General features: G+C 34.8%; 3 protein-coding genes, 3 long non-coding RNA genes and 1 pseudogene across 9 annotated transcripts; all 7 read left to right on the forward strand.

The window, feature by feature from the left end:
• The first annotated feature begins 284 nt into the window (after window positions 1–284).
• Window positions 285–2797, forward strand: LOC142555313 (uncharacterized). Of its 3 annotated transcripts, none has more exons than XR_012822372.1 (3): window positions 285–417; window positions 561–762; window positions 2753–2797. It is a non-coding gene; the product is annotated as an uncharacterized LOC142555313 (long non-coding RNA). The 3 variants fall into 3 exon arrangements; XR_012822374.1 differs by lacking the exon at window positions 2753–2797 and adding an exon at window positions 2650–2661; XR_012822373.1 differs by lacking the exon at window positions 2753–2797 and adding an exon at window positions 1321–2643.
• Window positions 2798–2920: 123 nt separating this feature from the next.
• Window positions 2921–4636, forward strand: LOC142555311 (uncharacterized). Its single transcript, XR_012822369.1, has 4 exons — window positions 2921–2972; window positions 3046–3130; window positions 3565–3627; window positions 4511–4636. It is a non-coding gene; the product is annotated as an uncharacterized LOC142555311 (long non-coding RNA).
• Window positions 4637–5792, forward strand: LOC142555312 (uncharacterized). Of its 2 annotated transcripts, XR_012822371.1 has the most exons (4): window positions 4637–4763; window positions 5074–5132; window positions 5253–5313; window positions 5628–5792. It is a non-coding gene; the product is annotated as an uncharacterized LOC142555312 (long non-coding RNA). The 2 variants fall into 2 exon arrangements; XR_012822370.1 differs by lacking the exon at window positions 5628–5792 and having other exon boundaries at window positions 5253–5481.
• A 1528-nt stretch (window positions 5793–7320) lies between these two features.
• On the forward strand, window positions 7321–9930 carry LOC142555307 (uncharacterized; annotated as a pseudogene).
• A 4020-nt stretch (window positions 9931–13950) lies between these two features.
• Window positions 13951–17294, forward strand: LOC142555304 (proline-rich receptor-like protein kinase PERK8). The gene is given in 9 exon segments (XM_075666126.1): window positions 13951–15177; window positions 15179–15233; window positions 15339–15749; window positions 15828–15914; window positions 15997–16067; window positions 16133–16209; window positions 16333–16480; window positions 16627–16788; window positions 16881–17294. Coding segments are annotated over 9 exon segments (2247 nt in total). The 5' UTR covers window positions 13951–14172; the 3' UTR covers window positions 17112–17294.
• Window positions 17295–20879: 3585 nt separating this feature from the next.
• Window positions 20880–21879, forward strand: LOC142555308 (uncharacterized). Its single transcript, XM_075666129.1, has one exon. The coding sequence runs from the start codon at window positions 21219–21221 to the stop codon at window positions 21702–21704; it is 486 nt and encodes a 161-aa protein (XP_075522244.1). The 5' UTR covers window positions 20880–21218; the 3' UTR covers window positions 21705–21879.
• Window positions 21880–24971: 3092 nt separating this feature from the next.
• LOC142555309 (putative calcium-binding protein CML15) lies at window positions 24972–25897 on the forward strand. Its single transcript, XM_075666131.1, has one exon. The coding sequence runs from the start codon at window positions 25061–25063 to the stop codon at window positions 25544–25546; it is 486 nt and encodes a 161-aa protein (XP_075522246.1). The 5' UTR covers window positions 24972–25060; the 3' UTR covers window positions 25547–25897.
• Window positions 25898–25989: the final 92 nt, after the last annotated feature.

Consider the following 25989-nt stretch of genomic DNA (forward strand, 5'->3'; position numbering starts at 1 on the left):
ATTTTGATACACATGTTACATGTTTGTATATATAATTTTTAAAATATGTTTTTAATGTTGAATTAAGGGCTTCTTTAACTCTCTCAAAATGAATAATGTGAAAAAATATATATATGTCAAAGATCACTAATAATAATAATAATTACCTAAAATAAAATAGATATTATTTTAAATATATCGACTTTTAAAAAATCATTTTGTTTTAATATATATGGAAATAAATAGAGATTTTTCATTAAATATAAGAAGCTAAACGTGGCGCAATTAACATTCTATCACTTAAAATGGAAAACTTATGAGTATTATAAAAGCACTTCCTTTTCACTTTCCAACGTCCTCTCGATCTCTATGCGCGATACGCCGTTGGTGAGATTCCGTTTTCCTCCCACTTTTGGATCGATCTCTACGTACAAGGAGGTGAAATCCCTTCTTCCCTTTTACGAATCCGTATGCATTTTCCGAGATTCTTGATTCGATCTGCGACTGTCTTCGAATTTCCTACCCATCTGCTTGAAATTCATTTTCGATTTGCGCGTTGCGAAGTTGTATTTTTGGTAAAGGTTGTGTTTAGTTGGAGATTTGTGAGATTATTATTTGTTGAAGGTGTGGTTTTGGAGTAATTGGAATGGGATACATAGGAGCACATGGAGTTGCGGCACTGCATAGATACAAATACAGTGGGGTGGATCACTCATACTTGGCCAAATATGTTTTGCAGCCCTTCTGGACTCGTTGCGTTACTTTCTTTCCTCTTTGGATGCCGTAAGTTTTTTTGTTCTTTTTTTGTTCTTTTTTCTTTTTCTCACTTGGGTTTGTTTGTTTGTTTTTTCAACTTTGCTGTTTATTTTTGTGTTTTTGAAGTCCTCTTGATGTTTTTGTGCGCGCATATTATGTTTGAATTTTGTTTATACTTTCGAGAGACAAAAATATACTAACTTGTTATGATGCTTAAAGGGTTACAAATTATTTGCTTCTGCATGAAATTATCAAATTACGAAGGGAAGGGCATGCAAAATAGTAAGATCAAATGGGATAACTTTTATCTTTTGTCTAGTGAGTTATCTCTATAAGATTAACAACTGTTAAAAATTGACGATGTTAGCAATCAATAAATGTGACTTTGTAAAAATTCTGTATAATTAAGTGTCTGGAAGATCCCCTGCTTTCCCTCGTCCTCGACCTGGGCTGGCTGAAGGTACTCAGTCACTGTATATGAGTATGAATGTACCTTATGCAATCCTGTTACTGGCTTTATGGAAAGCATCTGACAATTAAATATCAATGTTGCTAATCTCATCTGGCTACTGGATGTGCTGACAGTTGCTGGTTCTGCCAAGAGTCACCTCAGGATTGAGGCCCAAAGAGGCAAAGAAAAAGTGATAACTTGTTTATGATATATGGTTGTTAAAATCATGGATGACACATTAAAGAATCCTATTAGACTTGTTCTATTCTTTGTGGATTTTCTAAGACAGTTGTACGAGCACAAAAGCTTGACGATATCCTTGAAAAATTCCGAGTTTAAATAGTTGGAGCTTGGAATCTTACAATTAATGCTATATTTAAGTAGAGGACTGTTGATTATTGGATCCGCCCTTTTGAGTGGCAGCAGCAACAGAAAATTTTGCTCCTCCTAAAGTTCCTGGCGATGATGTGAATGGAAAATTTTAATTCCATGTACAGATTATACATATTACAGAGGATGTTTCAAGTCGAGGTTACAACTTTCGACAGGTACTCCGAAACGGTTTTTGACTACTACAGCTAGAAAAATATGGTTGCAAGCCTTATGAGCAGAAAAACTCATCAAGGGATGGCCGCAGAGGTGTAGGTTATCCCTTAGTCAAGGCTGACTGCTTTTTAATCTCTAAACAATAAACATATGAGTGATGTCTAGCTTTTGTTGATTTTGCGTTACTCATGAGTCATGAGAGGTCTATGAATTCTTTGTTCCACTCAAATGAGTTTGTATCACCTACAAATGTCAGTTTTCGGATTATGCGATCTATTTGAAAAATAAGCTTGCTATCTCCTTTAACAGCAAAAATTATTTATGTATTTTGTCGTGATTCGGAAAGAAGTGCATTAAATCTTTGAAGAAGTGTCTCAGTGTACCAAGGGGCTGGTCACCCAGAAGAAAAGTTTGAAATGACAGACCTAAGAAAGAGGTTTAATTTCTAATCATAATGAGACGTGTATATTAGGACATCAATCGTTCGAGAATTTTCAGAAACTCCATGGAGCAATCAGTCTCTCGTGTTTGAGGGCTTTCTTTTGTGGTCTCAGATCTGTGCAATGATGCGATTTGGAAAGGATAATTCTCTGCTGGGAATTTATGTATTTATTGCCCAAATATACCAACAGTTTTCGAAGTTTGCTTGTTTTGCATTTGCTTATCAATTTTTTAATTTTTTTCACTGTTGCATCCCAATCTTTTCTGCAGATCGTTTTTGTCTTTCTACCTCAGTTCATTCTTTTGAGTGCTCAGCTATATACTGTTCTAGTTATTTATCTAGCAGCGCTTGTGGAGTTGTGTATGCATTATTCTTATGAATTCATTTATATTCTGATATCTAGTAACGATTTCTTTATCAATCTTTTATGGTGACTAATAAACTTTTCTTTTGTGTCTGGGCTGGATACTTTCAGACCTAATATGGTAAATGTTCCGTGAACTCGATCTTGTCTTTGGGTAGAATTGGTTATGGCATCCTTTATCATTTGCGATGGGTTTAAATGTTTTTTTCATCAGATCACACTTACAGGATTCATGTTTTTGTTGACATCTGCATTGCTTGGATTTGTAAGCCATCTCTCTCTCTCTCTCTCTCTCTCTCTCTCTCACACCGCCCCCCCCCCCCCCCCACCCCCCCCCCCCCCCCCCCCTCAATTGTTAAGTGATTTTCCATAGCAAAAACTTAGCTTTTAATTTTATAAGATTTTGGTCTGCTGTTAGGTGGGGTTCTTGTGTGGTATGTCTTGATCTTTATCATTCGCTTTGCTTTTAGGTTTTTTTACGTGCTATTATTGACCATGACCCTTCAGGGACTATATATCTCCTGCTGATTTAATGGGAAACTATCCACATCTCATTGTGGTGGGAACTGGGCTTGCGTTTGGGTTTCTTGTGGTAAGATGTTATTGATGTTGATGCAGTTTTGGAAACCACACGATTTTATTGCTTATGTTTTTTTGGTTTTGGAAAATATGTCATAACACTGGTTGAAATTAGTGTTTTTAAGTTTGCTTTGGGATCAAGTAGTGGGTTTAAAATTACTCCCATAATTGGATATTTGAAATATGTTGGTTTGGCTCGAAAATTTTTGAAGTCCGTGGATTTGAGAGTCACTTAAACAATTAAAATGAATTTGTATTGAGGATTTGAAATCCAAATCCACCTAATCATTCCACCTGAATGTTGGCTCCGCTGTTATGTGTGCTCAGATTACATGTTATTGATTTCAGGTCCAAGTCATTATATAGGCTTTTGAGATTCTCAAATAAAGTTTACAATCTTGTACTTTAGAAACTTCTGCTACTGATTACTGAAACATTGTTTTGCAGGGAAGGATGATTCTTGCTCACCTATGTGACGAACCCAAGGGCTTGAAAACCCACATGTGCATGGTATGAACTCATTTAGTTACATTGCAGTTTTTGCACTGAGTGGAAGCGTTATCTGAGTATTATGTACCTCAATTCTCACTCTTGTGGCTCTTGAGTCCGCCCAAGAGGGACTTTGAACTATTGGCCTGCTAACTAATACTTTGCCTCCATCCTTGTTTTACGAAAATTATCAAAAGTTGCTGGACGAATTAATTATAACAGTCTAATAAAACTATTTACACCTCTGTCACACCAACATATGATTGTGTATTACAACTGCAATCTGCACGTCTGATATCATTCTGTTGAGCCTCCTAGCGAACGTTATGCATAATATTTCCGCTAGCATCTATTTCTTATTCGTATTAACCCATGTTACTAGTAGAATGTTGCAGCTTTAGAAAACTGCTCACCTTTCCCACATTTTTATGGGAAATGGGGTATGATCTATTTCTTATTCGTGATAACCCATATTGCTGGAGTAGTATATTGCAGTTTCAGGAAACTGCTCACTCCTTTCCCACTTTTTTATGGGAAACGGAGTATCACATCAATCATCGATCTTTATTCACTGGACCGAACTTTCCCTATCTAATGAATGATCAAAATGTGAGCTAAGTAGGTTGATTGGATTTTGATGACGATTATGCAGATTGGATTTTGATGACGATGTTTGCATAAGTTGCACAGAATTGCAATTTACTTGCTTGCACCACTACTTCATGTGTTGTTATGTCTCGCATATTTTTAATGGATTCCTTCCGTGTATTTGATCGTGCATTGGTTTCACATTTTCATTTGACTGTGAAATTAAAGCTGTCTTTGTTTCAGTAAATGGTCGCCAATCTGCCTTGCCAGAGCCACATTTCTTTGTGAGCCTCACTTAATTGTTTATTTTCTGCAGTCTTTGTTTTATCTGCCATTGGCCATTGCAAATGCTCTCACTGCGATGCTAAATGATGGGTGTGTGGTGATTTTATTCAGCTGATGACATACGTTATTGTTAATTTTTTTCAGCCAATTACTTGCAATGTGGTCCACACCCATCGTGCACGAGACCTTAAATTTTCTATGCTTTGTACAGGGGTTCTCTATCTACACTTTGCCACTTCAGTCATTCATGAAATAACAACAGCCTTGGGAATTTATTGTTTCAGGTAAAGTATACCATTTTTGTCCAGGAGTCCTTCAACCTGGACGTGTTGAGAGTTTTGCTATTTCTCTCTTTACGTCCGAACGTACCTGATAACATCATGTTTCTTCTAAATAACAAGCTACCAATGCTTAATTTCTCGTTCTGTTTGTGAACTCCTTACGCTTGACTTATATGAGATCGGTAGTAGATTTTTTACTTCTCGAGATTAGTGCTTATCCGTTTCTCTACTGTTGAAAATTTCAACATATTTTTTTTACTATCACATTTGTTAAAAGAACTGAATGCCATTCTGTATGTTCAACACATTCCAGGATAACAAGAAAAGAAGCTTGAGCTTTGATATCAACTCCACGCTCTTCTGTACCTTCAGGTTAAAAAATAAAGATTTGGTTCCCTCATTGAAATTATTGGGTCTAACCTGAACTATTTGTGTTGTTTTTGGCTACATCTTCATGCGACTTGATTTTTATGTGGCCCTTCTTATTTGCAGATATTAAATTCATCTTCTCACAGTTTCTAACTCACCAGCTCCAATTTTTGGCTATGATCAGGTTTGTATGTTCTTATTTTAAGTTTGTACGGTGCATTCCTCCAGATTCGATACATGGGAAATGTCTTATTTGTATGACGTATGTAGTGCATTTGTGTGTTGTAAACTGGCTTATTTTATAGGTTGATTGATTACAATGTCTTTCTTCTTCTTAGCATCTCATCTAAATAAATATATATAAAAAAAAAACATGCGATGCTAGCGTAAAACATTCTTTATATATTACGGCAATCCTGGAAAAGTTTTGTATAATTTATAATTTTTACGAGGATTTCACAAAATCGCCATTCTTATTGCATTTATTTCATTTTTCAGGTGGATGTTACATGTACCTACGGGTTGATGAGATGTTACCATAATATCTCAATCGTGTATTCAACATCTATATAATATTAATGTTGATTGGTCATGGAAATTTTTCTCTGACATCATGCCTCTAGGAATTTATAGAACTTTTCGATATATTTATGGAACTGTTCGGCTTTTAGTAACTATTTCTAAAGTTTAAAAAAAAAAGATAAAAATAATTGAAAATCTTGATTCATGCGACGGATCGAATCAATAATTTTTAGTGTTTGGGAGTTTGAGTGAAGATAATGGCTGCAACAACACCTGCAACTAGGAAAAGAACTCGTGAATGGGTGCCAGAGGGTGTCCGGCGTAGTCACTCCGATGCTAAAGTTAGCAGGTTTTCAGATGAACATAAGCAATATTTGAGAGGAAATATGTAAGGCTTGAAAGCTCAAAGATTTCTGAATCTATAAATGACATTAATACATGTTATTTATAGTAGAAAAATGAGGTAGGATCCTCGATTCTCGTGCCACCTACTAAGTATGGCAAGTCGGCTGTCCATATTTGTAGCTTCTGATGACTTTTAGGACACTCCAAACCCAAGTGGTTCTGACAGATTAGACGGCCTATATCAATCACACTTGAGTGTGGTGCAATTCTCGAGGTGGTCCGGGTGGTAGGGTACCTGGGTGCTTACTTGAGATCCTGGTTATTGGCTTGAGAGCCCGGGTTGTGATGATGATTTCCCCGGAAGAGGCGTAGTGTTCGGGTATTTGAGGAGAGTACCCGGCACATTGGCTTTGATTCGAACTATCCAAGTAATAAACCAGGTTAATGACAATCCGAATCTTCACGAGGAGATCACCATTGATCAATGGAAAGGATACCGAAAAGAATTAATTGTTCGTACGTCCCAGTCCGTTGATCAGGGGACTCGGTCATCAATGGCCAAAAGTCTTTTCCATTTAAATTCCACATTTGTTTGAGCCAATCTTCAACAACTTTTATATTTATAAAAATAAAACCCATTGATGCTTTGAGAAAAGAAAAGAAACACGTTAAAGACTCCAATAGATTGAAATTTTCCCAACAAAAAATGTATGTCACGCAGCCATTTTCTCAACTGCGAAAAATCTCCAGGATTGTGCAAGAATCGGACACTAGAAGAACTGCCCTTACCTCAGAACAAGGATTTTAGTCGTTCGTTATACAACTGACTCGGGAGAACACCGGCGTACTTCTTGGAATCCAGTTTTCTTGATTCCGGTTCAAAACCAGCCTTTGTATCGTAATAGGTATTATGCCATCGTTACACACGGAATGTATGAAGGGTATGTCTTTGTTTTTTGTTTAGTTTTTCTCAGTTTGTACTACTCATATTTTTTTTAGTGTGAAGTTTGGAGATTACTTTTCTATTTAATTAGTGCCTAAATTACAGTATTTTCCATGTTTTCCTCCCCTCCACGACCCCATCTTTGAGTTCTTGCCTCTCGATCGACTTTGGTCATTGATTAAGGTGTTTTTACGTCAATTTTTTTGAACATCGCATCTAACCTATTAATGAGATTATTCTAATAAAAATAATAACATATTTTTACACACACTTTAACAAGAATACAAGAATGAGTAAAAAACATTTGGCGCTGCCCTCGTACGTGGGCTTTTAAACTCTTATAAAATCGCAATCAGCTATTATTTTTTGATTTAGTGGTCAAAGTTCTTCAATTACGTGGCCACTTACTCAACTCAAACATCTCATTTTTCACCATGTGTAAATTCTCTTCCGGATTTGGTCATCAATGGCCAAGATTCCAATCCAAATCAAACTGGAAAACTGATTAAATTCCAAATTTGTTTGAGCCAATCATCCAGAGCTTCTGTACTTATAAATACCCATTAATGCTTTGAGAGAAGAACTGCATTTAAGACACCAAAAATGTATGTTACACGGTCATTTTCTAAACTACGAAAATCTCCAGAAAAAGTGTCAGAGTATCCGGAGGGCCCAAATTCGGGGTTCCTTGTGATACAAGATGAAGAATCGGAAACCTATTGTTGTTTGGATTGTGCAAGACTCATACACTGAAAGAACTGCCATTTCCTCAGAACAAGGAACTGACTGTTAAATATACAACTGGCTCTGATGAAACCCAGACTACTACTTGGAATCCAGTTTTCTGGATCACGGTTCTGAACCAGCCTTTGTATCTTAACCGGTATTACGCCATCGTTCCGCACGGAAAGCGTAAAGGGTATGTCTTGTTTTGCATAGATTCAGTTTATCAGTTACACTGCTCTTTGTTGGTTGTGAATCTGAATTATATATGGTCCAAGTGCTCGTTTTAGATTAAAAATTAAGTCAATTGGATAATAAATTTAAACTTAAGGAAACAATGATCTCCAATTATGGAAATTGTCGGAACGGAAACAAAATTTCCATAAAGTAGTTGGTGCTATGAACAATTAAAACTTGTCCCAAATTGTATATGATCCTAGCCATGGTTCGCAATCGCGGTCGCGGAGCCAGTTCTCATTACATTTTGCGGAACGGTCACGGCGCGGATATTTTTTTAAAATTAATATAAATTGAAAATTTTGAAAAAATATTTAAAAATATGTAAATCAAAATAAATATAACTTAAATAGATTATTTGATTAAAACTACATAATAATATATTTTTTAAATTTTATTCACGCCTTATTGAATAACGAAGCATATATTTGTTTTATATCGAAATTTTCACAACCCTCTCAAAATTGAAATACTATTAAGAAGGTTTTGGTTGTTTTAGTTTATAGTCAATTAAACTTTTGAAAAAAATGCAATTGGAGGTACATATATTAACTCAAATTGAAATCAAATTTCTTCAAAGCTTATTTTAGAGTTACATATTAATTAACGTCAACTAAAATACATCAACTAAAATCAATATTTTACAATTCAATGTAATTATTTTATTATTATACATTCTGATTAAAATTTCCCAATATAAATAATTAAATCAACTTCGTCAAGATGAGTCTCGTTTCTGTTCTGGAACGGCCAGTTCCGACCGTTACCAACAAAGCAATCACCAATTTGCCAGGGAACTTTGGAAAGTCAGTGACTTTCCGGTTCCGGAACGGGCGTTCCCAGTCACTGACGTTGGCGCGGCCATTCCGGCGAACCATGATTCTAGCTCGGCGCTCAGAAGACCTGAAGCTATGTTATTTTTATGAGTTTGGATTCCATTCGTCATGTAACTTGTTTAATTGAATATCTAGGGAGGCCTTCACTTGTTCAACAGAGGATGACAAGGTCACGTGCTGTTTCTGTCGCTGCGTTAAAGATGTCAAACCAAGACCATTTGACCCACAAAACATTTATCAGCAAATTGGGATAGTTCCATGTGATTCAGTTTGCAGCAGAAGGGGCGATTTCACGGCGAATTCCGTAGCATCAGATGGTTTCCCTCCTTCATTCTTTCGACGAAAGGGATGGACAATGATAGCTACAACTGCTAAACATTTGGAATTAGGCGAAGCACCAGGACTTGATGCCACGCTTCGTGCTCGCCTCCCACAACTTAGTTTATCTAGATCTGAACCTGTTGTTGTTGGGAAATGGTATTGCCCCTTCATATTTGTCAAGGAAGGGAGCCTAAGGGATCAAGTGGAAAGATCAATGTACTATGAAATGACACTGGAGCAACGGTGGGAGAGGATCTTCTCTTGTCAAAACAATGGTGGAAACTCTGTGGTAATCGACGTTTTACTTGATAAAGAAGAAGTTTTTGTTAATGGGGAAAAATGTGTGATGAATGAGAGAAATGCAGCTGATGAGATTGTTTGGTTTACAAGTTCGGGTAATTTAGGAGGCGAAATGAGTTTCGGGCTGAGAGTTGAGATCTTGCAAAGAATGAAATGGGAGCAAGAGAGGGGTGGATGGATAGGCGGGGGAGAAAAGGAGGCAAAGATCAAGAAAACGGAGGAATTTAAGGAAGGCGGGGAATGGAGGGAATTTGGGTGTTATGTTTTGGTTGAGAGGTTTAGATTGAAGAGAATGGATGGAAGTTTGGCTATGGAGTATGATTTCAAGCACGTTCATCATATTAAGACTTTATGGGAATAGGTTTATGCTTAGTTCCGCTTGTTTTGTTCGGTGTCTCTTTCGAAATTTCGAAATGGTTTTTTGTTCATATTATCATGTTGTCACTTGAAGATCGAGTTAGATGGTGTGTTTGATGAGAGATATCAGTGGATGTTTGTACCTGAATAAATATACTTTTGGTTGATGTTTCTGTACAAACAAGTAAATTTACTAAAGCCTGATTCTTTTATTTTATTTCACATCTTCGTTTATCCTAAAATTGAATAACAGGAGTCACATGGGTGACAAGCGCCCAATGCTAAACACATTTAACTGCTAAAACACGAGACTTAAAAGCATAAAAGCGATTTCTCAAGACTAGCCCTCAATCTTGGTGCATGTTTAGCACACTAAGCTTGGACAATAAATAGGCATTGCTGATTCTTCCCAAGAGCTTTTGTGAAGATGTCTCCAGGTGGCTCACTTGTTTGATATGTGATGTTCTTGTCAGCTTCTCTTGGATCTTTTCCCTGACAGTGTATCTCGATATGTTTGAATTTGCAGCTATGTGTATTGCTGCCCCGTTATGGCAAAACAAAATTGCAGGGTGTGTCAAATTCATTCCCAGATCCTTAGGATTCCTGTAATCCATGTAATCTCACATGTGGTAGTGGCCATTGCACTATCCTCCGCCTCTGCTGATGATCTTGATACAGTGCTTTGTCATTTTGTTTTCCAGGACACCAAGGATTCTCTCAACTTTATTCAATAGCCTGTTACTGATCTTCTAGTCATGGAACACGTCCCCCAATCTAAATCGCAGAATTCATTAGGATTGAAATAACTTTTTGAAGACAGCAAAATCCCTAAACCCAGAGTGATCTTCAAATATCATAATTCTCTGTTAGTAGCTTCCACATGAGACACTTTAGGCACATGCATTAACTGCTCAAGTTTTGCACAACATGACATATGTTCCAGAATCTGGAAGCTGCACATCCTTTGACCCATGCTTCTTTATAAATGGAGAAAATTACATTAATGTTGGTGATTTCTATAAAAATGGACGGAACCATGTTGGAAATGAATGAACCATAGGACTGAAATCGAAGAACCATAATACGTGGTGCACATGACGCAAATAGTTGTGTCTGTTCATGGAGTCCCTTCAGGTCCGATGCGAACAGAGGCGTCTGTTCATAGCATCTATTCACGACTTGACCCTTATTTTATGATTCAAATGAATGATTATCATCCAAAGAACGTGTAATATTGTAAAAAACGGTTCTAACACGATATATAATGAATCAATCATCATTTCCAAATAGTTTTGACAAAGATCAAATAGTCGGATATTCATTTTGCCCTCAAGTTCTCCTTCATTCTGTGCAGAAACTGTATGACATACTTATTGTTTGAATATTTTTATACTACAGAAACGATGAACACTCAGTTCAATTATCAAATTTGAAGTATTCGGGCTTGTTTCTGGCATACATTTTCGAAATAACATTATTAGGAATGCATTGTATCTTGGTGGAACATTTTCCTAGTCAGAGTACTGCATCATCGTGGTCGGGGCAAATAGTTTTTTTTAAGGAAAACGAGTGTATGCACCTTGAGTTTGTTCTCTTGATTTATTGAAGGATTTACAGAGTTCCCCGACAACAACATATTATACTAATTGAGCTATGAGAGGAACATCTGGGCCGACATTAGGAGATAGGTCCAAGAAGCTTCTGTCTCAGGTCCAGACACCAAGGGGCCCAAATAAAAATTATTGGCCAGTTTTTGAAGCCTAAAAATTTATTATTTTAGTTTTAAATTGAAGCTCAATTATCCAAGCATGTGTAGGCCCAAAAAGATATGAGACACTTTTATTTTATGGCATGTATTATGGGCCACACTCAAGTTGATTGGAGAGTAGTACAAATTTTTTTCCCTTTTCTTTTTAATCAGAAATAATAATTTTCAGTAACAAATGACTCAACAAGTATAAATACATTTGATTTCTTCTAATAATATTATTGATTTTTATTTTATTTGGAAACATGTGTTGAGTTGGGTTAATGTAAAAATAAAATCATTTTCTCAAAATTATACGGAAAAAGTTTCGAAAGTTTGTCACTTCATGTGATTTAATTTTAATTAATAGTATAGTATAGATACATGTCAAATGAAGTATTAATTATAAAATACAAAATATTTTCTTGCTAATTTAATCATAAAATTTTAAACTAAGTACATTAAAAAGAATATAGCATGTACACATTTTAATTATTTGAGCAACATTTTTATGATGTAAGTGTGTGTTAAGCGCGTGTTTGATCGAGAGAAGTATTGAAATGAGTGATTTATTAGGAAGCTCTCACAGTAGATTATATCAACTTGCTGACATTGTTGCATGGTCGGAAAAATTATGATGAACCATAAAAGAAGGGAAATAACAAGGGTAAAAACTAATCATTAGTAGAGAGCACCACCAACAAGAAAATATAAGATTGGTCTCTGAGTAGTACGAGACAACACCAATAATAAGACACATTTCACTACTAACTCATAAGCACAACAAGCCAATCTATTGGCTCCTATTAAGATCGAATGTCTACATGTTGCTTAGTATAAATTTCATTTCTATTGATAATCTAGTTTAAAGGTTTTTACAATAGAAACTTCAAAATGTCAAAGTTCTTTTATTCCTAAAATATGCAAACTTCCCTTCAACTAAACGATTAATCAGGTTTCAAAAAACTAACTAAAAGACTAGCACAAAAGTTTTCGTGATACTGGTTTACTGAAGTCAATTTTGTAATACACTGTACATAATGATTTGTTGGTGCCTTGCTTGAAATAGTAACCAACGACTCTGAAAAGTTTATCCAAACTGGGTGAGAAAACTACAACAACTTCCTGTCTCTCATGGTCTTGTTTCTTGAGCATGATTGATCAAGAAAATTTTATAATATAACAGAGTTGATAGGTAAGATAGCTTTGAACATTGAGAAGTTTGACTTTATGACTAAATATGCTGAAACATTAAGAGTCTGAATACGGTTGAATCATATAACAGTTAAATATATTTTTTATCATCAAAACTAAAGATTTACATTCTAACAATTAATATTTTTTAAAAAAATAGAATATGAGGAAAGTTTCCAAATCTAAATGTTTGTGATCCTTTTTAAATAATTGCGTAATCGTTCGTTTCTTACATTTAAATGAAAACAGTCCATTTAACTTGCATACTTCGGTAAATGATCAATGAACGATTTTTTTATGAAGACATACAACAAACTGTTTATCCATCAATGCTATTTAAATCATTTTATTAGTCGAAAACATTTGCATCAAGCAAAGTTTATATTCAAAAAGTTAATCGATGTTATTACACAGCGTGCAACTTATAAGAATTTATTTTCGAGTTTTTTTCATTCACCTCAGTTGTATCTAAAGTTTTCGACATTTTATAATATTTATATTTATATTTGATAACAAAGATTAAAACAATATATTTACTCACCCCGTAAAGTTTTCCTAAAAATATTGGCAAAATAACCAAAACGCAGAAGAAATTGTAAATGGATCCAAATATATTTTCTATATATAAATTGACAAAAACTTGTGTGAGACAGTCTCACGGGTCGTATTTTGTGAGACGAATCTTTTATTTAGATCATTCATAAAAAAATATTACTTTTTATGCTAAAATTATTATTTTTATTGTGAATATCGGTAGAATTGACCGTATAAATATTTGTGAGATCGTCTCATGAAAAACCTACTCGTATAAATTTTAACGTTTAAACGAAAGCAAGCGTGATCTCCACGAGCGCACACAAAATCATATTATTATAATAATATGAATTACGATGATAACAAAAAATGCATTGAATTCACACTCAAACAGCTGGAAAATCAAAATTCCCTCTACTTGTTTTGTATTGAATGCTGCTGATTTTGCAACATTTATGATTTGACACGCGGTTTAACGTTCAAAGAATAGAGGAAACTTCCTAATTTCTGTGAAATAATCAAACGTGGTTGCATCCGAAATCTCTTACTTTGCTGATGAGAGCTGTGTTAAAAGTTTGACAATGGCGAAATGTGGGGAAAATTTATAATCTTATGGGGTTCTGAAATTTGGTCTGTGTGACCTCTTGAAAGCAATGGTCTTTTTGCATGTTGAGTTTTAATATCAGTCGAGTTTTACCTGAGAAAGTGGATTATATTGTGGAGGTTTGATGATCTGGGTTTTGCATGTTTGTGTGTTTAAAAGCTGGAATTCAAGTTGTTGATTGAGGATTTTGAGCTTTGGATTTGAAATTTTGATCAAGATTTGGCTTTTGGAATGAAAGATTGGGTCTTTTGTGTTTGAATTTATTTATAGTTTGAAGCGATTTTGATTGGGTAGGAAGTGACTGTTCTTGATTATTTGATCGCCTGGAAAGTGAGTTTGAGATATGCAATTGAAATGGTGAAAATTGGTTGATTTGGACGATGTCATCTTCATCTCCGTCACCAAATTCTCCGATTCCCGGTGCTCCTCCACCTCCGCCGGACCTACCTCCATCACCTGCATTGGCTAATCCGCCTCCGCCGCGATCTCCTCCTTCGGTGAGTCCGCCTCCGCCAGACCTTTCTGGTGCATCTCCACCACCAGCCAGAAGTGCGCCACCGCAACTCCCTGATGCCATCGGCCCACCTCCGCCAGACACTTCTAGTTCACCTCCGCCCCAGTTAAACTCATCTCCGCCACCTACCACCATTTCGCCGCCGAATCCCACTCCGCCAACATTGGTATCGCCTCCCACGGCTTCTCCATCACCCGCAGCATCTCCGCCGCCTCCAACTTTGAGTCCTCCTACTCTACCTCCTCCAACAGCATCTCCACCCCCCAGCTCTCCACCACCTCCTACACCATCCGATCCTCCCATTTCACCACCTCCTCCGGTTATAAATCCACCTCCAATCCCTGAAAGTCCACCGCCTGAGCCACCTAAAAATGCTCCACCCCCGCCAACTTCAATACCAGCAGAAAGTTCGCCTCGGCCACCATCTACCTCACCACACCAAAATTCACCTCCACCACCTGCACCTAGAACTCCTGAAAGTTCACCTCCACCACCTGCACGCCGACCTCCTGGAAGTTCACCCCCTCCGCCACCACATAACTCTGAGTCACCTCCCATTCCGCCAGCATCTCCACCATCTTTAAATCCTCCTAACGTTTTATCTCCGCCACCTGTATTGCTAGCATCACCACCGCCTGCATCCACCGTATCCCCATCGTCCTTCTCTCCTCTTCCACTTACCCTTGAGCCACCGGCTAACCCAAACACCAACAATGCAACCGGTAATACTCGGAACAACTTACAATCCCCCAGTAGTGGAGGAATCGGTACCGGAGGTACTGTGGCAATTGCTCTGGTTCTCAGTATCCTATTTCTTGGTGTTTTCGGAACTGCAGCATGCTGTGTGTGGAAGCGCAAGAAAAAGGCGAATCGGGCAAAATGGTGGTCATGTTTTGCCTACTACCATTGATACTTCTCCCGAAGCAGGTTAGTTTGTCTTGCAGTTATATATGCAAGAGTCACTTGGAAAAGTTAACCTTTTAATTGTTGAAAGTTGAAAATGATTAAAGAAATACTTTGATTTATGACCAGGTTCCAACATGTTGAAGGTGCAAACATCAGCATCCAGCAACGGAGCTGGCTCGGGTATCAGCATTGTTCATTCACCCAATGAGTCAGGTGGGTTTGGAAATTCAAGATCCTGGTTCACCTATGAGGAATTAGTTGAGGCCACGAATGGATTTTCAGCCCAAAATCTTTTGGGGGAAGGTGGATTTGGTTCTGTTTACAAAGGACAACTAGCAGATGGTCGAGAGGTAGCTGTCAAGCAGTTAAAGATCGGTGGACGACAGGGAGAGCGAGAATTCAAATCAGAAGTCGAGATTATAAGTCGTATACACCATCGCCATTTGGTTTCACTTGTTGGTTATTGCATTTCTGAAGACAGAAGGCTTCTTGTCTACGAATACGTTCCCAATAACACTCTACAATTCCATCTTCACGGTAAAATTTAGTTTTTGGTATTGGGGCTGGATTACTGATGAAATGGTTATTGATTTTCTGTTACATATTTATTTCCAGGTCGAGGTAGGCCTGTTATGAATTGGGCCACTCGTGTGAAGATCGCTGTTGGTGCAGCTCGCGGAATAGCTTACCTTAATGAAGATTGTAAGATGTTCTTGCATATTGTCACTTTATATCAGTCAAAGAAAAAAGGATATAGATTTCTAAATTGCTTTGTAATGATCAGGTCACCCTCGTATAATCCATAGAGATATCAAATCATCAAATATCCTTCTTGACGACAGTTTCGAAGCACGGGTATGCACAGTTTCCATCGAACATTGTTCTTCTTTCTGAACATCTGTATGACATCTATGTTTCAGGTTTCCGATTTTGGACTTGCTAAGTTAGCTATGGACGCTAACACACACATTACCACACGTGTAATGGGGACATTTGGGTAAGTAGTATTCCAGAACTCTTCATTCTCAATGGAAGCTAAATGGTTGCTTCAATAGATTGCATATGTTACCTTGTTCTTGTTCTTGTCCCAACACTCAGTGGTTGACCGCTTTGTGTTCAGATATATGGCTCCTGAGTATGCATCGAGTGGGAAGTTGACTGAAAAATCCGACGTGTTTTCCTTTGGTGTCGTACTTTTGGAGTTGATTTCTGGGCGCAAGCCCGTAGATACGTCTCAGCCTCTAGGAGAGGAGAGCCTAGTCGAATGGGTAAGTTATTATCTGGGAATTGGATTTATGATCCCAAAAAACTTAAATCGTATCCGGAAATGCTTATCCTTGTCCTTGGTGATAGGAACTAAATATAATGTCGGACCAAATGTATTCCTTTGTAATAATTTCTTATCCCTATTTAGGCACGACCTCTGATAAGTCACGCAATGGAGACCCAAGAATTTGATGGGCTGGTGGATCCGAGGCTCGAAGAAAACTACGTTGACAGTGAGATGTTCCGTATGATTGAAGCGGCGGCGGCTTGCGTGCGCCATTCAGCAGCCAAAAGACCCAAGATGGGACAGGTATGCAACAATCTAATTTACATCAAACATGCCAATTTTACCCAAGCATACCGACTCTAACGAACTTTCTCGAAACGTGTGATTGTTCTCAGATCGTGAGAGCTTTCGACAGCATGGACTTGTCTAATGGGATGAAGGTTGGCGATATTGAAGTTTTTAACTCCGCACAACAGTCTGAAGAAATCAGATTGTTCCAGAGAATGGCATTCGGTAGTCGAGATTATAGCACAGATTTCTTCAGTCAAGATAGCTGGAGCAGCGAAGGGAACCAAGCAAATAGCTCGTACGAGTACGTTCCAAAGTTTTCCAACCCAGCTAGCTGAAATATTTCTGGCCTCAAATGTAACTGCAGTTATTCCCGGATTATCTTATACATATGAATTAAGTTTTTCAAGTAGGTAGGCTTTGGTTCATATATATATTTATTGGTTCATTTTTTCCCTGTAAATAAGAGCAAAATTCTGTCCTCAGCAGTATCCATTGATTTCTAATAAAGTTGATCCAGTTTTGCTATTTAATTTCATTAATTCGTATCAGTAATCGAGACAAGATTGAAAAAGTTTTGATCCCAGGTTCGCAAATACTTTGCTTGCCTTCTTCGATTCTTTTTTACTTTCTGTAAAGTCCTCGACAAAAAAAGATGTTCGGGACCCGAGTACCGTAATCTATATCTATATTCCTATAAAAGTATGGATATTTGAAAAGTTTTTCAATTATAAACGGACATAATTATCATTCACATGTTTACTTATTTTCATTATCGAGTAACATATTTGGTAATTTCACACTTAATCTATTAATTAATAATTAATACTAATTAATCATTTTTTATGTTTATGATTTTATACTCTTATCTTTTTTTCACTATAATATTTAATTATTTCATATTTCATTCTATTTCATATATATATGTATATACTTGTTACCTGGGTGCCTGCACAGCTGGCGCCCAGCTGTGTTTACGTTTTTTTTTAAATTTTTTTAAGCGCCAATATGAGTTTCTTTTATTAATATTGTTTTAAAAAAATTAATAAACAAAATCAAGAGAACATGGCCATTATCCCACGCCCAAAAATTCAGAACACACCTCACGCTCAGAAGAGTGAATTGAGCGCGAAATTGGAGACTCGGCCGCGTTCTTTCCGGTCATCTTCGGAAGACGGATTCAGATGAATTGCTTAAATTTCGCGCGAAATCGAAGATGACCGGAAAGAACGCGGCCGAGTCTCCAATTTCGCGCTCAATTCACTCTTCTGAGCGTGAGGTGTGTTCTGAATTTTTGGGCGTGGAATAATGGTCATGTTCTCTTGATTTTGTTTATTAATTTTTTTTAAAAAAAATTAATAAAAGAAACTCAGATGAACACTTAAATTTTTTTTTATAAAAAAACGAAAACACAGCTGGGCACCAGCTGTGCAGGCGCCCAAGAATATCCTGCACCCCAGGGTAACAAGTCTATATATATATATATTTATATATATATAATTTTCCAATCCAATCCAATTATAAAAAAATATAAATATCCTCCTTATTAATAAAATTTCAAAAACTCAATAAAGACTAGCTACTTTGCACACGCGGTGCGTGCACATATTATTTTTTTATAATTATCGAGGGACTAAAGTGAAATTTGACAAATTATCGAGAGATTAAAATGAAATTTGACAACTTATCGAAGGGACTAAAGTGTTATTTGAACTGTTGTAATTAAAAAATAAAAACAAAGTTGTTTGTTGAAATTAAAAATAAAAATAAAAACAAAAGTGTAATATTAGTATAATATAAAGGCAAAACTGTAAGAGTAAAAAAGCAGACCAAGACACCATTTTTGTCTCTATTATAGAAATTCTTAATAATAGGAATAGATATATATATGTGTGAAATTCTAACAAAATGCTAATGGATTATCACTACAATTATGTACATTGATTATAGTAATTTATATCATTTTAAGAATAAAATCTAACTCTAAATTAATTTCTCAAATAATTCATCTTTATACTACCTTTAAATGTTTCATCTTTTAAATTTTCTCTCTACATCATATTTTATTATTTTAATTCAAATTTGTAATTATACTTTTAAGTGTATTTTTTAATTAAGTAATAATTTATAGTATCACAAGACGAAATATGAAAAAATTAATTATATATGTAATAATTAGAATAACATGATAAGTATATAATAATATAATAATATGAAGTTTAATATTAACATATTTTTTGGTTTTTTAAGTAAGAATTGAAAATCAAGAGTTTAATAAATTATTTAGGAGAATTTTTATCAACAATTATGAGTGTTAATATATTAATAATATCATAAAATATGAATATCTTAGAAGAATTCAAATAGTTTAGCTATCATAAAAAATTTAAAGATTTTAGTAACATTTTTTTTAAAAAAATTATATATCAAACAAATGTATACATTCAATAAACAAAAATTTGGTAGTATTTGAAATATCTACTAAGAATGTTTAAGATTTAAGGTAATAAGGGTCTAAAGGTAAACTCGACCATGATTTTCAGGAATACTGAAACCAAAATCAGAACTAAATTTTCTTGACTTCAGTTCTAAAATCAGCTCTCATAATATATAAATTTAAGACATAATTTTTAAATAATTAATTTCACTATCTCACATATTGTATAACTATTTTATTTAATATTTAAAAATGGTTGATAATAGCAATTTTTAAAAAAATTATATGTCAGACAAATTTATAAATTCAATACACAAAATTTGGTATTATGCGATCTTTTGATTTATAATTTTTAATTTATATAGTTTACTATTGATATTATTTTTTCATTGGTTTTGATATTGTTTTGATGAGACATGAAAGTTATTTCTATTATAAAAAAATATATGACATACTCTTTATAATAAATATTAATTATAATGATCATTGATTAACATTTGTCAAAATATTAGAGCTTTTATATACGATATTTTAATATCTTTATTTATTTATTTATTTTGAAATCAAAATAACTACTTCAGTAAATAGAAGAAATAGCATTTTTATGCAAGTTTATTTTTTTGGTTATATTTCAAATTTTTATGTGAAAATCATACCGGTAGTTTAAAATTTATATTTAATAATTATTGTATGAGTTTATTAGATTTTATTTGATATTTACCATATAATCTTATTTAAATATGTTGATTTATTTATTATTTTAAAATTATATTTAACAAGAAATTAATAATCATCGATGTAGTTTATAAAATATCGATTCTGATATAAAATTAATTATCTATGATATAAAATTCTAAAAACAAAAGTAAAAAAAATTATGCAGGTGTTTAAATATTATTTAAATGAAATATTATGAGTTATATTTTACTATAAATATTATATTTCATTAGTTTTGATGTTGTTTTGATGAGTTAGTCACGATATTTTAAATTTATAATTATTTATTTTTAGTATGCTTAATTTATGTAAATTATGATTTATGCATTGATAAGTAAACAATTTGATTGATTTTTAGTTTATTATGTCTTATACGTGATGTTTGGATATACATTTTTTAAAAAATTTGTTTCAGTTCATTTAGTTCAATATATTATGCTAATTATAATTTATTATATATCATAAAATTAAAATTTTGAATTTTAATTTGACAAAAAATTCGAAAGTAAATTATATAAATTTTTAATTAATTTATTCGTCTAATATAACAAGAGATTAAACTCAAATAAATAACAAAATGATTCAAATTATTTTTTAGAAAATCAAATTTTTTATTTTTATTTTATAATTGTTATTTACTTGTATCGCACGTGCTTCATGCTATTAACATAAAATGGTCCAACGTTGAATAAAATTAAATAATAACTAAACTTCCTTCAAAGACAAGCTTCTTGTAACTTTGGAAGAGGATTCAAGCCATGTCTGAATACATTCCAAGTATCTACATGAAATGTTGACTACAAGTTATCAAGCTGGGAACACCTGCTCCTTTCCTTGCAAAACAATACTTCGCAGTTCGTCACACCCCTCCATCATTAGAAACCAAGGCACTGGTTTATAAAATCTTTGACAAAAAAATTTCGGAACTCCGGGAGCTGCTTACGTAGTTTATCTTCTTTTAAGATCAACTTCTGAGCTTCCTTTCTTCATGTTTTGTGGAGAGGTTTTTCTACCTCAAAACTCTCTGGCAGTTGCTTGTACATCTTATTTTGAAATCAATCTATCTACGTCAGAGTAAAATTCCATGTTTTAGGCATTTCTTGTAATTAAATTTTGAATTTTAGCTTTACAGAATTGCAAATTTTATTGCTTCACACATCATATATACTTACTTGCCTTTCAAAGATTACGCCACACACAAGGAACTGCTTCCTTTTTAAGTAACAGCAGAACGAATTCTCCTCCTCCATTCACATCTATTTCCCCATCCACTTCTTCCAAGAAAAACGACATGGAAGACCGAAACATCCTTGCTGCCGACTGCATCATCATATCCTGCTGCTGCCAATGTATGATCCTTCAAATCCTCATCTTCTTACTGCTCAAACTCCCTCAGAAACTTCTGAGAAAAGCTAAACAATATGCCAGGAAACTGCGAACCCGAAAGAGAGGAACAAAGATCACGCATATCGAAGTAGTAGGATATGATGAAGATAGTTTGAGAAACCAAGGGAACAGCTCCTTCAGGATTGAAGTGGAAGGGTTGTCTCCAGATGGAACATTACGGTTAGGTTGTTCCACGGATGAGATCGAGCGGGTTTTGGTCGATCTTTCGAACAAGGGTGAGTTTTGTTTTGGGAGTTTTTGGGGTCGGGATCAGGGTTCAAGGAGCTTAAGTTGGTGTTTGAGACAAGAGGAGATTGATTACGAGGATGTTAGACCTCATTTGATTGAAGTGTTTGGTTCTTCAACTTCCCTTAGCATCCATACTTTGTAATATTTGATTTTTTCATGAAAAACATGGAGTTCCTATGAGAAATATGTTGTTTATATTTCATGGTTAATATGAATCTAGCTAGATCAATGACATATATATTTATCAAAGACACATAGATGAAAAGCATATATGTAAATGTACTTGATATATTCACTAGAAATATATAAAATAAGATACCGAATCATCATTTGAAATCTGATTCAATATCAAATATTTCAATTGACTAGCCAGAAGCACGTGCGATGCACGTAAATATTAATTATTTAGTAAAAATTAAAATTCGATTTTTTTTAAAAATAATTTGAATCATTTTTTATTTATATTGGTTTAGTCTTTTGTCACATTAGACGAATAAATTAATTAAGAACTTATATACATATATGAAGAAAATATTATTCTTCTAATGTATTTTTTATTATCGAATATCTATTCAATTTTTATGTAATATTATTTTCAAAATTTCTTATTTTACAATTTTCTATTAAAAAAATAAAAACACTATGATGCTCATGTGTTTAATGAGTTCAAAAAAATAAATGCATCAATTAAATAAATAATCAATACATTACAAATTCAATATTCCAAATTTGTCCCTAAATTTTATATATTTTTTACACAAATGCCAATGCAAATTAATACAAATAATGCATAGTTTTTGGGCAATATAGTAAAATCACAATGCAGAAACTTTGCTCATCATCCATACTTTTATAGGTATATAGATATAAATTTTCCACCAATGCCCATGCAATTAATACAAACAATGCATAGTTTTTGGGTAATGTAGTAAAATCACAATGCAAAAGTTTTGCACATCATTTATATTTTTATAGATACATAGATAGATATAGATTTATAGGTATATGAATACATTACAATAGGGCTCTAAAGTCAATTAATTATTACTAATGATGAGGCATTTATGTCCTGTTATTTTTATCTTTACATTACAATAATAATAAGTTTTATTTTGTTCAAGTTTGCACGAAGGACATTTTTGTCAATGCCAAAACGAAAAATAAACATTACAATAATAATAAGTTTTATTTTGTTCAAGTTTGCACGAAGGACATTTTTGTCAATGTACAATCGGAAAACAATGTCAATTATACACACTTTTATATGTAATAAATATATAGATTATAGGTATATAGATATAGATTTTCCACCAATGCTCATGCAATTAATACAAACAAAGCATAGTTTTTGGGTAATGTAGTAAAATCACAATGCAAAAGCTTTGCACATCATTTATATTTGTATAGATACATAGATAGATATAGATTTATAGGTATATGAATACATTACAATAAGACTCTAAAGTCAATTAATTATTAGTAATGATGAGGCATTTATGTCCTGTTATTTTTACCTTTAGGCAACGTTTGGTTTGCTTGATTAGGTTAGTTTATTTTTTTTAAACCTACCTAATCATTCGTTTGGTACGTTTTTTATTTAACCAGGTCAATCCCTCCTATGAATGATTAGATTATATTAGGTAGGTTAAAATAATACCTCCTCATCCCCTAGGATTATTTATCCCACTCTTAATCCATCCTATTTTTTCAATTTTACCCTTCTCCTAAATCCAAACTCCCCACCACTTCCTTCCACCGACCGCCCACCGCCGCCAGCAACCGCCGCCCGCCGCCGACCGTCGCCGCCGGCAACCGCCGACCGCCGACCTCCGCCGCCGCTTGTTCCGGCCGACCGCCACCGCCTTTTTCGTCCGACCATCGCCAGCCGATTCCGGCCGACCACCGCCAGCCGCCGCTTCCGGCCGACCACCGACCTGCCGCCGACCGCCGGACCGGGCCGTCGCCGGAGTAAAGAAAAAAAAAGGGCAATTTCATCATTTTATCAAAAAATTCAAAATTATCTCATACTTAAAAATCATAACAAACATAATACTATTTTACATCATATATTATATTTCTATCACAATCTTTTTTTTTTATCATTTACGTACTAATCATTAGTTTATTTAATCCTTCCAACCAAACGTAACCTTACATTACAATAATAATAAGTTTTATTTTGTTCAAGTTTGCACGAAGGGTATTTTTGTCAATGCACAATCGAAAAATAATGTCAATTATACACACTTTTATAGGTATATAGATTCACGTGACATTGTATCCCCAGTAGCATTTTTCCATGATTGAAGTTTGATTAGTGTAAATTTATATTTTCAAGGGGCAAATTTGTAGTTTCATCAAAAATTTGTACTTTAATCTCCCTCAACTCAAAAAAAAATTTTTATAACATGATCAATATACGTGTTTCGAGAATATTAGGATCAAACATTTATCGTTAGACTAAAAACGATAGTTGTTATCTGCAATTTTATTTTCTTATATTCGTAACAACGTAGATGTGCGCTTACTTGAGTACTTATAGATCGAGCTGTCAAGTTCATGAGCCCGAGGATGTACACATCTATTTGTTGGTGCTGTATCAATCTTATCATTTTCCTACCGTAGGTCATGTCCCCAGCAAAGACAACGTCTCAATATTAGCAATTTGACGCACAAGAACTTCCCAGGAAACTATCAAACTCAGTATTATTCTTACTCTTGCACGCTTAGCCTAACATTCCCCCCAAGAACTATAAAAATATGCTTCTTGAGAGACTTGATTTTTAGGCTCAAATGTTTATCACTAGTTTAGAAGTTATAGCTCTTAGTCAAGGCACAACTTTATTTAATTATACTCGTGGCATAGAAGAGTACATCTATTTGTGTGCTAATGGGTTAGACTGTTGTTACATGAGTTCGAAGAGGTGCATGTCTATCTACTGGTATTGTCTCATATTCATTATACATCAGTCTTACAATTTCTATACCGGTGGTCATATCCCCATCAGAGACATTATTACCCATTAAGATATGATGCTACTATTTACGGTCCACCGAATCAACCAGATCAAACGATGTAAGTTGTAACGTGAGTAGCTTGAAGCACATAAATTCTCAGCAAAGCACCTATCTCAATATTAATATTACTCAAAGATGGAGAATAGCTTATGCCTTATGGTCTGGTCAGATATTCAAAATAATATATAGTTAGTAGAAGAGAAATGTGATTATTTTCTTTAAAGTCGCAGAAATATGATTTAGGAAAAAAGTATTGAGAATATGATAGTTGACAATTTCCAAGACTAGTAAGATTCCAAATCAAAGTCAGCACATTTAAATATTTTTATCTTCACACAAACCACCGAAACTCCATCGTTATGAACCATTCATCCATCCAATGTTAAAATAAACCACAACCTTACAAACATTGATCTCCAAAAACCAACCAAAGCCAACAAAACAAAAATATCACACTTTTCCCACAACACCAACGCCAAAATGATGGCCAAAATCCAATCCGAGCAACTCCAACAACTCAAAGACATCTTCGACAGGTTCGACATGGACCGGGACGGTAGCCTCACGCAGCTCGAGCTAGCCGCGCTCTTCCGATCCCTCGGTCTCAAACCAGCCGGCGACCAACTCCATTCCATGTTAGCCAACATGGATGCCAATGGCAATGGCTCCATTGAATTCGACGAATTGGTGGGTGCCATTTTGCCTGATTTAAACGAACAAATATTGATCAATCAAGATCAACTCTTGGAGGTGTTTAGATCTTTTGATCGTGATGGAAATGGTTACATAACAACGGCCGAGCTGGCAGGGCAGATGGCCAAAATGGGACAGCCCTTGACGTATCGCGAGCTAAGTAACATGATGCAAGAGGCGGATACAAATGGCGATGGTGTCATAAGTTTCAATGAGTTTGCTAACGTCTTGGGAAGATCCGGGGTCGAGTATCTCGGACTCACGGTCTCCTAGCTTACCAAATCTGTTATTATTTGGTATGTATGACAACTTTTTTTGTTTCTTTGTTTTTGGGTTTCATGAGTTTCATTTGGAGAAATGAAATGGCTGGTGATGATGGATATGACATGGTGACTTGGTCTAATTGAATGTTGTTTGTAAACGAGTTTTCCTTTCGTATAGTTAGGCTTTCAGTGCACATGATTAAGGAGAAATGGCGAATGATGTCAACTAGTGACATATTTGTCAACACTACTGCCAATAGTATTCCAAATGTGCATTTAGTAATACTTGAAAATACCTGGTACAAATGTTACTTGTGTAAATATATATAATCAATTAGTCATGAGCATATCTTTGTTCTTGTATCTACATTCATTAAACACATGCAACAAACTATGTCAGATAGATCAAAATAATTATTCTAAAAAAAATTTGTCCAGCTTCATGCAATAATA

The sequence above is a fragment of the Primulina tabacum genome, chromosome 9 (genome assembly GCF_025594145.1).
Source record: "Primulina tabacum isolate GXHZ01 chromosome 9, ASM2559414v2, whole genome shotgun sequence".
In the NCBI taxonomy this organism is placed as follows: domain Eukaryota; kingdom Viridiplantae; phylum Streptophyta; class Magnoliopsida; order Lamiales; family Gesneriaceae; genus Primulina; species Primulina tabacum.

Coding starts and splice junctions, on each gene's coding strand:
- LOC142555308 (XM_075666129.1), top strand. CDS start 21,219: ATGGAAGACCGAAACATCCTTGCTGCCGACTGCATCATCATATCCTGC.
- LOC142555309 (XM_075666131.1), top strand. CDS start 25,061: ATGATGGCCAAAATCCAATCCGAGCAACTCCAACAACTCAAAGACATC.